Genomic DNA, 13,989 nt, shown 5'->3' on the forward strand with positions numbered 1-13,989 from the left:
ATCAGATTGCCCAGGACTGCCCAGGCGAGTCTGGGAAATCCCCAAGGATGGAGATCCCCCACTGCTTGGTGCCCTGTCCCAGAGACGTACTACTAGTGTAGGGAAATTTTTTTCCTACGTGCAAATTGTGATTTTCCTTGTTGCAATGCGTGCCGTGGCCTCTTGTCCTTTCACCATGACTCTCATGAGAAGAGCCTGACTTCTTTGTCTCTGTAACGCTCCACTATATAGTGGGGGACACAACTAGATCCCCCTTCACCTTCACTTTTCCAGACTAAACAAGCCCAGCTGCCTGGGTCTCTCCTCATACCCTCTATGTACCCACCTCCAACCATCTTTGTGGCCTCTGCTGGACTCGCTGCAGTTTGTCAACCTAAATACTAAAAAATACAGCTTTCATGGAGCACCTAATTCAAGTATCTGCCACCAAAGTTACATTAGAAGCCTTTAAAACTCGGCTTATGAGATTCAACATCATCAAGTATCAGGTAGATATTACTCAGTGTCCTTGTTACAATGGGTGGAAAGCAGTGATTAAATTTACACTTCAAGGTGGAACAGCTATTATCCCACAAACGATAAGATGAACTGCTATCACCCCACGGACACTACCGCTCTAGCTGGAGAGCCCACAGTATCAGAGAGAGCCATCTGTCTACAGCCTATTCCTTAATAATGAAGCGTTGCTTGCTTGGAGCTTGAAACAGTCTTTGTAAGAGAGAAGAACCCCTCAGTTTAGAAGATAGGTCAGAAATTAACATACACAACCACAAGGACACACTCACCCACAGAGGCTGTGAGGCTGCGGCAAATGGGTACTAAATCGAACCTCCCCATTCATCTCTTCGGAAGCAAAGATGTGCTTAGGATCCTTCTTCTTGATTTTTTCATGCCTAAAAATTAAAATTCTCCATGGATATACTGACAATTTTACTTCTGTAAAGGGTCAAGTGAGGTTGGCATTAGCAAAAAGTGCCACATTCCAGCAGCTTCAAAAAACAAACTCTTTTTTCATGATAAAAAAGTCGTTTTTGAACAATCCACTTGGAACATCTGTCTCCAAGTGGGAGAGGGAAGCTCTTGCACTTAACTTTTTCTCTGGAAATGCTTTCACATCTGCCTGCAAGCAGATCCAGGCGGTGGCAAACAAAAGGATCAAAATGCAGCAATTCACCGACCACACTGGACATCGTGTCCATACATTCATGATACAGTTAAGATTTGGATTTGCATCAGTCATCCGGCAAAACCATCACACTTACCTTGACTTGAGAGAAACATAAAACACAGCGGTGTTAAAAACACAGCATTTTATTGGATTCAGTACTAGGAAAAGCATCACCAGTAAACTCTGCCTCAGTTTTTTCACCTTAGCTCACTTCAGCACTGGTTGGGACCTTTCCTAGAGTTCAGCTGCTGCCAGAGCAGTAGGATTTTCCAGTGCAAGGCCCACATAAGAACAGTCTGTGCTGCAGTCATCGGTCACTTATAAGCCAGGTGAACTTTTCACGCACTTGTGGGTTGCCAGCCTGATCTCTTCCCCAGGTAGCCCCAGATGAACTGAAACTACATCTATATGGCCTGCATGGTTTTCTTCCTTTTTAATGGATATAGATGCTTGGAAGGATTGTTTCTATCTCATTCAATTCATTAGTTTTCTGCTACTTATATTAGTAAATCAAATTCTCCATATGCTGGAAAAAAATGAGATAAACATGGAACTACTAAAATAATAAAACCTCAGGAGTTGAACCTGAGAAAAAACTTCTTCACTGTGAGGGTGACAGAGCATTGGAACAGGTTGCCCAGAGAGGTGGTGGAGTCTCCTTCCCTGGAGATATTCAAAAGCCGTCTGGATGTGATCCTGGGCAATATGCTCTAGGTGACCCTGCTTGAGCAGGGAGGTTGGACTAGATGATCTCCAGAGGTCCCTTCCAACCTAAACGATTCTGTGATTCTGAGTTAGCTGCTAAAAGGGGAAAGTATTGCTATATATTGGTTGTTCAACTATACTAACTTTTAAAACTAACACTCTCAGAAAAACTTCATAATTTACCTTATCTACCTCCAGTTATTATTTCAAAGCTCACAGAGAAGCCTTTTTTGTATTTGTTCTGTTGCAGAATCACCCTTATGAAAACAAAGTTTATAGACACCTGATATAGCAAGGTAAGAAATAAAGTGGAAATATAAAAATATATGTTTCTGGCCCTCAAAGAGCAATGAGAAACCTCCACATGCAGGGAAAAGTCTTTCAGTTATCACTTTATAAAAATTCTTTACAAACACATTTTCTTCAAAGCTAGCCTTTGAAACAGGCAACGGCCCCGGGAGGAACTTAAACAGCCAACTTCCTAACACCACCCTGCCTGTCCCTATGTATGGGCTATTTTTCCACTCTACTCAGCACCTCTTCTTCCAAACCTTTCAGAAACACCCCTCTAAAAGGCTTTTTACTAGTGGATTTAACAAATCAGTCAGCATTTAAAATCATACAACCCCATATCTCCAATGTTCTTTTCATCCTATGTTCTTACTACACAAGACAGGGTCTGCCTTTCCGTGTTCTACTTAATTGCTAACAATGAGTAACCTCAACACCTAGGTGAACAAAAGACTGTATGTCTCCTTCCCATACATTACATTTTTCTGACACTGCTGCTTCAACACCTTATCGTTTGACAGAGCAGTTTATAATTCCATTTTTTGGCTCAAATTTTCCTCCTGAAGGAATCATTATGACCAGGTGCTATCACACGATGTAATAAGTGCATAATACAAAATACGTAATAGCCAATCAACGTACTCACGATACCACAAGAGTATCAAAAGCCTCTGCAGAACTTACAGACCAACAGCCCCAACACTTAATAATACTTTTAATCATTCTGGTTCACACTGTCACTTCACTACAGACAGTAACATCATCTCTTGCAGAATAAACATCTTACCAGGTAAAAGGCTGTAGATTATGTAAGAAGGGTCTAAATCCTGCAATGCATTCAAACACCATTGTTCCAAAGCTCCAGTAATCAACAGTAACAGAGTAGGATTTATTCTCAAAGAGTTCTGGAGCCTAAAAAGTACCGTAAAAAGATACTTTGAACAGGGTATTTCAGATAATTTAATCTCTCTCACTTTTGGAGAGACAACACTGTGTCTATTTGTGAGCCCCCAGCTCTGGAGGGATGTGGAGACCCTCCCAAGCCCCCATGCAGGGTACCAGATTGGTCAGGGCCTCAAGCACCTGACCCACAAGGAGACGGGAGGGAGCTGGGCTTGTGAGTTTGGTTACAGGGAGGCCGGGGGGTTGTCTGCGAGCAGCCCTCAGCTGCGAGATGGGCAGGGACAGAGCAGTCGGAGGGCGCCAAATCCTTCTTGGAAGCGACAGTCTAACAAGGGGCAACAGCCGCAGATCACAGCCCAGGGGGTTCAGGTTGGACATGAGGAAACACCTCCCGCAGAGGGGGAAGAGCCCTGGGACGGGTCACCAGGGAGGTGGGGGATCTGTCCTGGGGGTTTCAGGGCTTGGCTGGGCCAAGCCATGGCTGCCCAGACCTAGTGCTGGTGACTCCTGCTGTGAGCAGGCGGCTGGACAAGGGACCTCTGAAGGTTCCTTCTGACACCTACTTCTATGACACTATAAAATGTGCTAATACCAGATCAATTGTATGCATGCAAAAAAAAAAAAAATCTTACCAAATATTGTAATGTTCCAACAAATGATGTGCATAAACTTCCTTGATCCAGATCTTTGGCATATCCCAGGTCTATTATTTTGTGGACAATCTGTAAACAGTTCAAGTAGTTCATCAGAAGAGCAAATTCAGAACATATAACAAAAAAAAGCTGTGTGGTGACATCCAGAACATACACCCAAAAATGGGAAAGCCAGAATGGAAAAGTCTATGCCAAAGCTCTGAAATGCGTTACGGTGCTGATGTTTGCTATCCCACCATTTAAGCTGGCCTTGTTCACCTGTGTCTACTTAGACTTGACTTTAAATAAAGTAACTTGCCAGTTACAGTCCGTTATGGCCCAAAAGTGAATGAATTCTGCCTGGCTGAATGCAGAAGCAGGCTTTTTATTTTGGAATTTAAAGTTATTCGTTTAAACAGAGTAACAATAATGACCTTTCCTTTTTTTAGAAATCCATGACTACATGGATAAGCTCAGTTTTACAAGCAGCCCTCAAAGCCACAAACACAGAGATCCCGTACGCTACCATTTTATATCATTCCTATTCTGTTGCAGGCAGGGTTCCCGAATGGAAACAAAAGTTGATTGTTTTTAATGACAACATTTTAAGAGTAAGCAAAATAGCATTGGTTGTTTTAAGAAGATGTGAACTTTTAACAAACGTATTCTCAGCCTAATTCAATGCCATAAACCACTCACTCTCTTCTACTTCTCTCAGGCAACAGAAAACTACTAGCAACTTCCAGAAATGACAGCTGGAACACCAGTGATAGAGGCCATCTGACTTACCTTCCCACCTTCATCTTGAAGGACAATATTTTCAGGCTTTAAATCTCTGTGTATAATTCTGTTTTCATGCAAATACTGGATACCAGATCCTGAAAGGCAAGTATTTAAGAGAAAAAAGAGCACTGGTTAAAAACAAATCCAATAAAAGTCTAGTAGGCCTGATTTCAGCGTTGAATTCAGCAGTAAATCTTCCCTTAAAAAGAGCATTGAACATATTAATGACTTAAAAGAGTAGAAATGTCATATTTAAGCATATGGCTACAGGACTAAACTAGCTCTGTTCCTCTGCTCTGCAGAAGTTGGGGTTGCTAAGGAATTCAGATCTTGCAGCATAACCACAGGACATCTTGCCTTAAAGGCAAGAGAAACGGGAGCGGAATTCTTCTCAAACTTTATAGTTACAAAATGAATCACAACATGCAGACCAACAGAACAGACCTCCAAAACGTGCAGACAGCCTGATACAGCTCTGCGTGTCCTGTGTTCTCAGATCTCAGTAAATTAATGCAAGATAACAGGCAGATCTATACACATCTGTGAGTACATTATGCAAGATGTATTTGAAAGAAATCACTGAAATTAATTAAGGAAATGAAACAAGTCAAGTTTTACTTTGATCTAAAACTACTGCCAAATAGTGGCTTACAAAGCTTCTAGTAAACTTCCGTAGCTGTCAAAGCAATGCAGGAGGAACCACATTACCAAGGAAGGGAACATCCAGCTGTGATGAGACAGCAGCACGGTTAAAGCTCAAAGCTGAGTAAATAAAGCTGCCCCGTACCAGAAGCATCCTTCTTGGGCAGCATCTGGTTAATGCTGCACAGAGCAACTGCTCAAAGTGCCACTGACAACATCCAGATCAGTATCAGCAGCACTGAAACTGATCTCAAGGATTTCCCTCTCATGGCAAGGGTCTGGTGTGCTCAGAGTAGCATCACTTCTGTCACTCTCAATGTTAAAGACACAATACCGTGATTGCTTTAAGCAGTCTGTCAGTCTGTGTGGGAGCTATCCCCAGAAGGAACACTGGTTTCCCCCCACCTCCCAGCTGCAGTTTGCACGGCAGCACAGTTATGGGACTGTGTTGTCCTGGAAGTGATCCAGCTGAAAACGACTCAAGAAAGAAAATCAAGTTTTATCTACCCTGGTTTCTAGAACCAACTCCTGACGTGGTTATGGGAATGCTGGAATAAGGGAGGGAATGGGAGCATGCACCCAAGAAAACGGAAAGGGAAGCACTTTGCTTTGTGGCAGCAGTCTATCTACACTTAAATTGCCTAGATGCGACTGTGGAGCTACTAACAAAAAAAGAAACTCAAGAGAATTTCTGCCTGAAGTTGTTGGTGGGGAAACATGGCTAGTCCATCCAAATAATGGCGCTGACTGCTACACAAAAGATTATCGAGCAAGTGTCTGTTACAGGACAAGGCCACCGACGAAACAGCAAAACAGACTTCCTTAAAATTGAGACTATTTTTTTGTGAAGTCACGTTTTTTTCAGTCTTGGAGACGTACAAGGGGAAAGAAAATAAAAGGTTCCATATAAGGCCCAAGCCAGGTATTGTAAATCTCATTACTTTTCCTATCTACATCAAGGGGTATCTTAAATTTTCCTACACAAAAAAAACATTTAGTCTGCACAACACGTTAATCCAGAAGCCTAGTGCTAACTAACCATGACTGTGAATTCCTTCTGGGATTATTTTAAGAGAAATATTCAACTAATGTGTTTTTTTCTGCAATTCAAGCACCCTGTCTGCATGTGGAAGAGGAACAGGGATAAAGGAATGAAGGAGTTGCACCTGATTTGGGGAACTTAACTGCAAGTTCTCTGAGTACTCAAAGGAGAGAAGCTCCTGTTAAAGAGTCTGTGAATGTGGAAAGGTCTTTGAGTTCTCAAAAATGATCTGCACATTGAACATTTTTGAGCTGGACTATTGCTAGGGATTTTTCAAGTGGCATCACACATGCCACTTAAAAATGGCTGATGAGGGCCAGCTTTAAATTGTCAAGATTTGGAGGCTGGTGAAGCCTTGAAGAAGTTACAAACAGGCATCAGGATACGCTAGCTTGTATCTAGGATTCTGACAGGAATGAAACTCCGGATGACCTGTCACTGACCACCATATCAAACAAGCACCCTGAGGAGGTCATGGCAGTAACACAAGGCTGGCAAATGGCCTTACAGAAAACAAACATCAAGTTCATTTTCTTATTGGAATTCATGTCCCCATACCCTTTTAAGGTCCTATCACTAGCCAGAAGAGACCCTGGACTAAATCATCACATCCTTTGTTCTCCAGACAAAGCACTCTCCTCCTACTTCAGAAGGAAATCGTTTTGGGAGAATACAATCCTCTCTCTTCTCCGTCTTTTGGGACACAGAAAAGCATCCCCTAAGAGTCCTGCCTAAAAGCCCAGGCCAGCTTCTTCATCCAGACACTTCTTCACCCTAAAAAATGGGTCTATTCCTACAAGTAAAGACCGGTTAACTGTAAGAGAATTAAGAAGACGAGGAGCTCTCCTGAGCAGCTCTCCTGGAAAGCCCACTTGTTACAGAAACCAAGGGAACTCATCTGTAGGCTTCAGCCTGAATCAGATGACTTGTCCTCCCCAGGGTGTCCAAGAAGCTGAGCACTTTTCCTGATAGACAGGAAGGCCAGTCTAAGGAGAATCTGTCATACTTTCTCTTTAAAGCAAGACAGCAAGTCACTACTTCGTAAGCAGTAGAATACACTGACAGAGGCTATCCAGATGTGGTGTGACTGCCACACTGGAGATATGCATCTTCTTACAGTGCTTTCAGCAGCCACGAATTTGGCATCAAGCATCTGTCAAAGTTTGAGCGATTACTACAGTCTTAGAAAAGAGCTTTTAAGTGGGTGCCCAGAAGATATCAAAGAAAATTGTTCTCTACTAGCAGTACTGTCCCCTTGGGCTACTCCCATCCTGTACGGATTTGCTGCCTACTCCCTTTCCAGTTAGCAAAACCCGAAATCCACATGATATTGGACACTTTCTACAATGCAGATCAAGTCAATCACTGGCTAATTGTCATCTTTTCATCACCCTGACTCCCCAAGCGCGGACTTGGAACCTTCTCTAGGGCCATACACAGCTGATTCACAGCACCACAGCAGTGTTGGCGGGAAGGAACATCCAGAAGTCTCTCCTCCAACCTGCTCATAGAAGGACAAGTCACCAATACCAGGTCAGAGTGACCACGGCTTTATCTAGATGAGTCCTGAAACTCCCTACCAAGGATGGAAATCCCTCATCTCTCTGTTGACCTGTCTCAGGGCTGCACCACCCTTCCCCATGTCCAATCCAAACATCCTAGGGTGCAACTTGTGGCCATTTGCCCCTTTTTATGCTGCCCACCAATATCAAGCAAAGTTTGGTCCCGTTCATCACCTTTTTACCTACCCTGCCCATAGTCACAGCCTGCTCTCAGACCCTTTCAGCCTCCCCTGGGCCACATCGAACAAGCCAGCTCTGTCTCATCAGCTTGTGAGTCGGGTGCTCCAGGCCCCAGCCAGCTTAGTAGCGTCTGCGGGGCGTCACCAGAACCTCCACATCCCTCTTTGACTGCGAGTAAAATGTGGATACTGTACCCAAACGTGGCCTCCCCAGTGCTGAGTGAAGGAAACTACAAACTTCATCGCGGTGCTAGCCACACTTTTCTTAACAGCCCAGTGTAACTGCTCTTTCAAAAGGAGAAGATTCTCAAATGTTTAGGCATGCTTATTTTGAGATAACCCACCTAATTAATCCTTAGTTGAAAGCAGACCATTAGCCAGAATATTGCTGGATTGGCCACAGCATGGTTGGCTTGTACTGTTCCCTTCCCCCTCTGCTATGCTCTTACCTATCCTGCTCTCAACTCTAATCCAGTTTATCATCTCCTCAGCCCAGTCATCCTGAACAAACAAAACTTCCCTCCCACTAGCAAACCCTACATAAAGAAGTCACACAGCAACTTTGGCGTTTCTCATGTTGGTTCTTGTTTTTAGGCTTGCAAAAGTTATGCTCCTTCAGCTGACGTGCAATTTGGCATCTCCAGAGCCATTAACAGAAGCAGGTGTCGAACCAAAAAAACTGTGACCTTAATGTCAGAGTTACCAACAATCGATCAACATATAGCTTTTCAAATCACATTCCACAGACAGGTCAGTGGTGAAAGTTTCTTGTCTTTATGATCGGCGGGGACACAAAGTCCTTCCTCCGGAACAGAAACTCGATTTGTTTTAGCAGCCTGTTTTTGCTAGTCCATTTGAAACAGGAAAATGCAATTAGACATAATAAATGTAAAAAACAAGAAAGACAATAGACTACGTACCAATATCACTAAGCAGAGAAAGAATTTGACTTTCCTTAAGGCCGCAGCAGTTTTCTGGTTTGTTCAGCAACTACAGAAAAGAAAACTGTGTTATGCCTGCAACGCAACAATTAGTAGTCAAGAACACCATCTTCCCTACCTGCCAACACCCCACAGAAAACCAGCACAGTTCAAATACAACCATAGTTGAATGAGGTAGTTGGCTTTGTAAACTAAAAGCATGAAAAAAAAAAAAAAGAAAACAACTCAGACAAAAAGAAAATTCATTGCATCGGGACAGGGGTTGAAAGGAAGATTCGGACTCTTAGAATAAGACCACACAACCATGAAAATCATCGAAACTGAATTGGCAAGAGACACATGTAGGGCATATGGCTTCAGGCAACTGGGGGACCCAGCTTCCTGCAATCTGCCTGCTCCTCATCCTCTGAACTTTGGCTTGAAGGGATTTAGGAACACTCTGAATATCTGAGGCAGGTCTGCTGCTTGAAAGAACAACTGCTCTCCACTGTGGAAAATGAGACCAAGTGACAAAAAGCAAAAGGAACAGATGCAGACCTAAGCCCTAGGCATTCAGGAACAGGTAAAAGGATGAGGCTAACTCCTAAATTGAGTGTAGGCCACCCCACGGAAGGGAAAGCCATTACAAAGTCACTTACAGCTCCCAGACTGTCCTCCTGGCCCCGCACGCCTGCTTCTTTAACCTGGCTAAAGCAGCTGGTTATGGACTCTAACAGAGTCTGTTTTTCTCACTGTGCTGCATCCAAGCAATACCCTACGCTAAGGAAAAATCACCGAGGTATCAGCCCCCTCGAGAGGCTGCCGAACACCGCGGATGCCTCCTGTAGCCATCTGTAGTCAGTCTCTGCTCCCATAACGCTGCCTGAGCCCTGGAGGGGATGAGAAACAGCACTGGCCACCTACTCCACAGTGAGGCACCTTAAAAATGGCAAAAGGCATGCTCTCTGGTATCTCTCTCAGCACTGTCACCTCAAGCTGCCTCCAGGCTGTCTTAGACAATCCACCGAAAATTAGCTTCAGCGATCTCCAGTGTACTCCCTTGAGTCTATCAATGTGTGATTTCATTTTTCCCTTCATGGCTATATGGAATGCTTTCATAGCTGACCGAGGTACAGCTCTACACTGCAGCCACTACTCCCGTGATGTATCTTCATGTCTTCACCTGTCTCCTACATCTCAGGCACTCATCTCAGTAGTCTGACTTCTACGGGGAAGAAAACAAACCCCGACACCTCCCTCCCTGAGCCCTCTATTCTGGGTAGATGGGCTGAACAATAAAGAAGGAGAAGGGCCAAGCCAGAATTCAAACTCAGAGCCCACAGCATTTCCCTGAAAGAGCATTGTATAAAAACGTGCATGGCCCACAGGCAGAAGCACATGCTTTTCCAGGCTTTATGAAAGATCACAGATATACAATGAGAAATGAACTGCAGCACAAAATACAAATGATATCAAGCACGTGTAGAAAAAAGGTTTTAAAAAAAGAGATAGAGTAAGATCAGAAATAAGAAACCTTTTTTTAATAAGAAAAAAGCACTACATGTGATCAAATGAAATAAAGCATGTTACTTCCTAAACCATCCCAGCATTTATGTAACTTTCAAGGATTCACTACAAATTAAATAATCAAATACTGTATTGAAAGCAGAGTTATTGCAACCTCAAATTTCCTGGCCGTGGTTTCCCAATTTACCTGTAACTTTTCTCAAAACTTCTACTGCATAAATACAACACCCAAGCATCAACGAGAATTTGGCCTGCTCTATGTGTTTGCAACATCCAAATGCTATTTCATCGTGTATCTGCTTCCTTTCACTGCTAATCTTTCAGTCTCTTTTAAAGAGTACCCCAATTGTTTTAAACAATGCTAGAAGAAAAAAAAAAAAAAGCTAAATAAGTCTCAAACATGCAGTTGTTGCATTCAGCACGCTCTCATTAAAGTCCTTCTGGCTTTCTACAAATCCTTCCAGTCCATGACTTGTTTCTCCAAGCTGTCTGCTATTTAATGGTGGTTTTAGATATATATATATATATATTTTTTTTTTTTACTCTGTTTAACAGAAAAGAGCTTCCTGATCACTTAGATGAGGTGATTTCTAAGCAACCTTTAATCAGTGGAAATCTACTTGTTCATTCTCAAACAACTGCTTACTGAATCCAGCTGCAATGGAAAGGGAGCATAAAATCTGGCCATAAAGCCACTGCCTTTGTGAACTACTGAAACGTTCATTTACAGAAGGGCAGTTTCCGGTTTAGAAGGAAACAGGGAAGTCTTGAAAGTTTTAGCGGTCCCAGTCTAGCACAAGAGAATCAAGATCCTTCCTTGTAGCTGAAAACAACACAACACTGGACACCCGTGAATTAAAAACAGATCAGACTTCAAACAGATACAGGCACGCAGCAGCAAATTCAGTCATGGTGGGTGCTAACATCGAGGCTACAGGAAACGGCATTAATGCTGATGCGGTCCTATGAAAGGAGACACTACTTCAGGATAAAGTAATATCTGCCCTTGGATTATCCCCTCTATCACCTGGTCTCATAGCACAAGCCTCACTTCACACTTACGTTTTTTACTACACGTCTACCTCCCTCCACCTGCAATATACGTGGTTTCACAGACAATCAGTTAGGAAAAGAGCATTAACTCCACTCGTTTTCCTACGTGTGTCAAAGCAAAGCAGAACTTACCTTCCGGAGGTCACCTCCTGAACAATATTCCATTGCCAGAAGAGGAACGTCATTAACAAGAAAGTTCATCTCCTCGGGAACTTCACAGGCTCTTACTACATTGGGATGGTTCAACCTAGGCACACGGAGAGCCTGATGAAAAGTTTGACCCCTCTTTTGGGAGAGCAAGACTGCCAACCAACCGTGCTTTATGTTTCAGGTAAGATCTCCCCAAACTTACTGCTGCCCAGTACCGAAATGCATCAGATCCATACCTTGTGAATACACAAACCAGTGATGAGCAGAACATGGTCTCCAAGTCAAGATACAGGACTTGGATGATGGAGATCCAAGCTCAAGTTCTGGATTTCTGCACATTCTTGGCACAGTCATTTCATATGTGTTTCTATTTCTGCATGTAGAAGCAGTTTCCCTTTAGTCCAGAAGTTTTACAGGAATATGTTAACACTTGTGTAATTGTTCTATAGAAGTAGAACCACGCACGTAAAATAAATGTACGCTGGGAAGAAATCATTTGGGTAACTACATTCAAACAGCTTTTCCTCACTGTCTCAAAATATGCTATTCTCAGGAATAAAACACACATCTAGAAAGAAGATAAATTACTCCAACATACAAAGTCCAAAGTCTCTGGGAGTTACCACAAAAGACGCTGTAGAGGTACAATTCAGTGCCTATATTCAGACTATGAATATAGTTTTGCAGTGAAAACGTTGATAGAAACAGTGATCACCCAATACTGAATTGCAAACTCAGCTCTAACACGATACCTGCAAGTGGTTTCCTCCACTATTGATAACATAATGTGAAAGCAGCATGTATGTAAGCAGATCAGCGTGACAAGGGACAGTATGACCTCAGTAAAGCTCCATGCAGCATGGGTACAGCAAAGGGTTTTGAGTTGTTGGAGAACTACTCAAAATAAAACTCTGGAAGGGTGTCCTTGCTCCTGCCAGCAGGACTGTACATGTCATGCTACAGGATCTCCCTCGAGAGGAAGCAGTTCCCATGATGAGGAAACAGCTCCACGAGATCCCTGACACCCAGAGAAATAATTGAGCAACTCTGTCCATGAGGATGAATTTCACCTGCTCTGTTTCACAGGTATCTCAGAGTGACATGCTGGAGAGGGACTGCGGGTTGCCCAGGGTGAGTAACCTCTTCTTAAAAAGAGCTGGGAGACGTTACTCAGTAAGAATGAGAACGTCACAGAAAACGGTTATTCCCAGATCCCTAATTGCCAGATCACAGCCCGATGCACGGGCCAGTATAGAAGCACACAGGTGTCTGGACGTCACTATGTCCTGAGCAAACAGATGGACCAACACATAAGTGCAGGGGGGATGGTTATCACTAGGTCCCAATCCAACACGCTAGATGGTACATGAGAGCAGAAGGGCTCAGAACATCGGCAGATCACAGCCTGACACACCAGCTGGTACACCAGTGCAGAGGGGTTTGAATGTCACTAGATCCCAGCCCTAAACGCTGGTCACATAGGAGCCCAGGGGACCTGGCTGTCACTAGACTCCAGCTCCACACATCGGCTGTGCATGAACCCAGTGGGTCCGGCTGTCACTAGACCCCCACCCCACACACTGGCCACACGTGTGCAAGCGCTCTGACTCTCACTTAAACCCCTATTCCACATACTGGCCGTATACAAGCCCAGGGTGGGAAGGCTGGCTATCTCTAGAACCCTTGTCCCACACACCAGCCACATGCGAGCCCGGAGGGGCTGCCTGTCACTGCAGACCCCCATATCACACACAGGCCATACGTGACCACAGGGGGCTGGCTGTTACTAGATCCCCCTCCCACATACTGGCTGAATGTGACCACAATGGTCTGGCTGTCACTAGACCCCCCCATGCGAAACACTAGCCCCATGTCAGCCCAGGAGTCTGGCTGTCACCAGACCCCCATCACACATACCAGAGAAACGCGGGCGCTGGGGTCCGGCTTTCGCTAGACTCCCATGACACGTACCAACGGTAAGGGAGGCCAGGGGGCTGGCTGTCACTAGACCCCCCACTCCACTCAACAGGGTCTGGCTGTCACTAGACCCCAACCCATGCACTGGTCAAATGCAAGTACAGGGGGGTCCAGCTGTCACTAGACCCCCACCCCACACAGCAGCTGAATCAGACCCAGGGGGTCTGGCTGGTCCCCGCATGCCGGGCTGCGCGTTAGGGGCAGAAGGGGCGGCGGGAGCGAGCGCGCTGGCAGCCCCCGGGGCAGAGGCAGCCGAGGCTTGGGCGGCGCCCCGCTCCAGCGGCGGGGCCGGGCCCGGCCGCACTCACTTCTTCATGATGTCGATCTCGTGGCACCAGCGGTCCTTGTTCTTGACGCTGAGCTCCAGTCGGCACGACTTGATCGCCACCTTGGCGCCCGAGTCCTGCGGGACACAGCGCCGTCAGAGGGCCCGGCGCAGCGCGCACCGCCCCGCT

At 44.8% G+C, this 13,989-nt stretch overlaps 1 protein-coding gene across 2 annotated transcripts in view; it reads right to left on the bottom strand.

The window, feature by feature from the left end:
* Positions 1-13,989, bottom strand: part of CHUK (component of inhibitor of nuclear factor kappa B kinase complex) — a 35,533-nt gene that overhangs the window by 21,368 nt on the left and 176 nt on the right. For both annotated transcript variants that reach the window (XM_068951142.1, XM_068951143.1), the window contains exons 2-8: positions 13,843-13,937; positions 11,540-11,654; positions 8,828-8,897; positions 4,489-4,577; positions 3,700-3,789; positions 2,952-3,076; positions 786-893 (exon numbers count right to left, since the gene is read on the bottom strand). In XM_068951142.1, coding sequence (XP_068807243.1) covers positions 786-893; positions 2,952-3,076; positions 3,700-3,789; positions 4,489-4,577; positions 8,828-8,897; positions 11,540-11,654; positions 13,843-13,937 — 692 coding nt within the window. The remainder of the gene's footprint in view (positions 1-785; positions 894-2,951; positions 3,077-3,699; positions 3,790-4,488; positions 4,578-8,827; positions 8,898-11,539; positions 11,655-13,842; positions 13,938-13,989) is intronic.

Source organism: Struthio camelus, chromosome 7 (assembly GCF_040807025.1).
Source record: "Struthio camelus isolate bStrCam1 chromosome 7, bStrCam1.hap1, whole genome shotgun sequence".
NCBI lineage: Eukaryota > Metazoa > Chordata > Aves > Struthioniformes > Struthionidae > Struthio > Struthio camelus.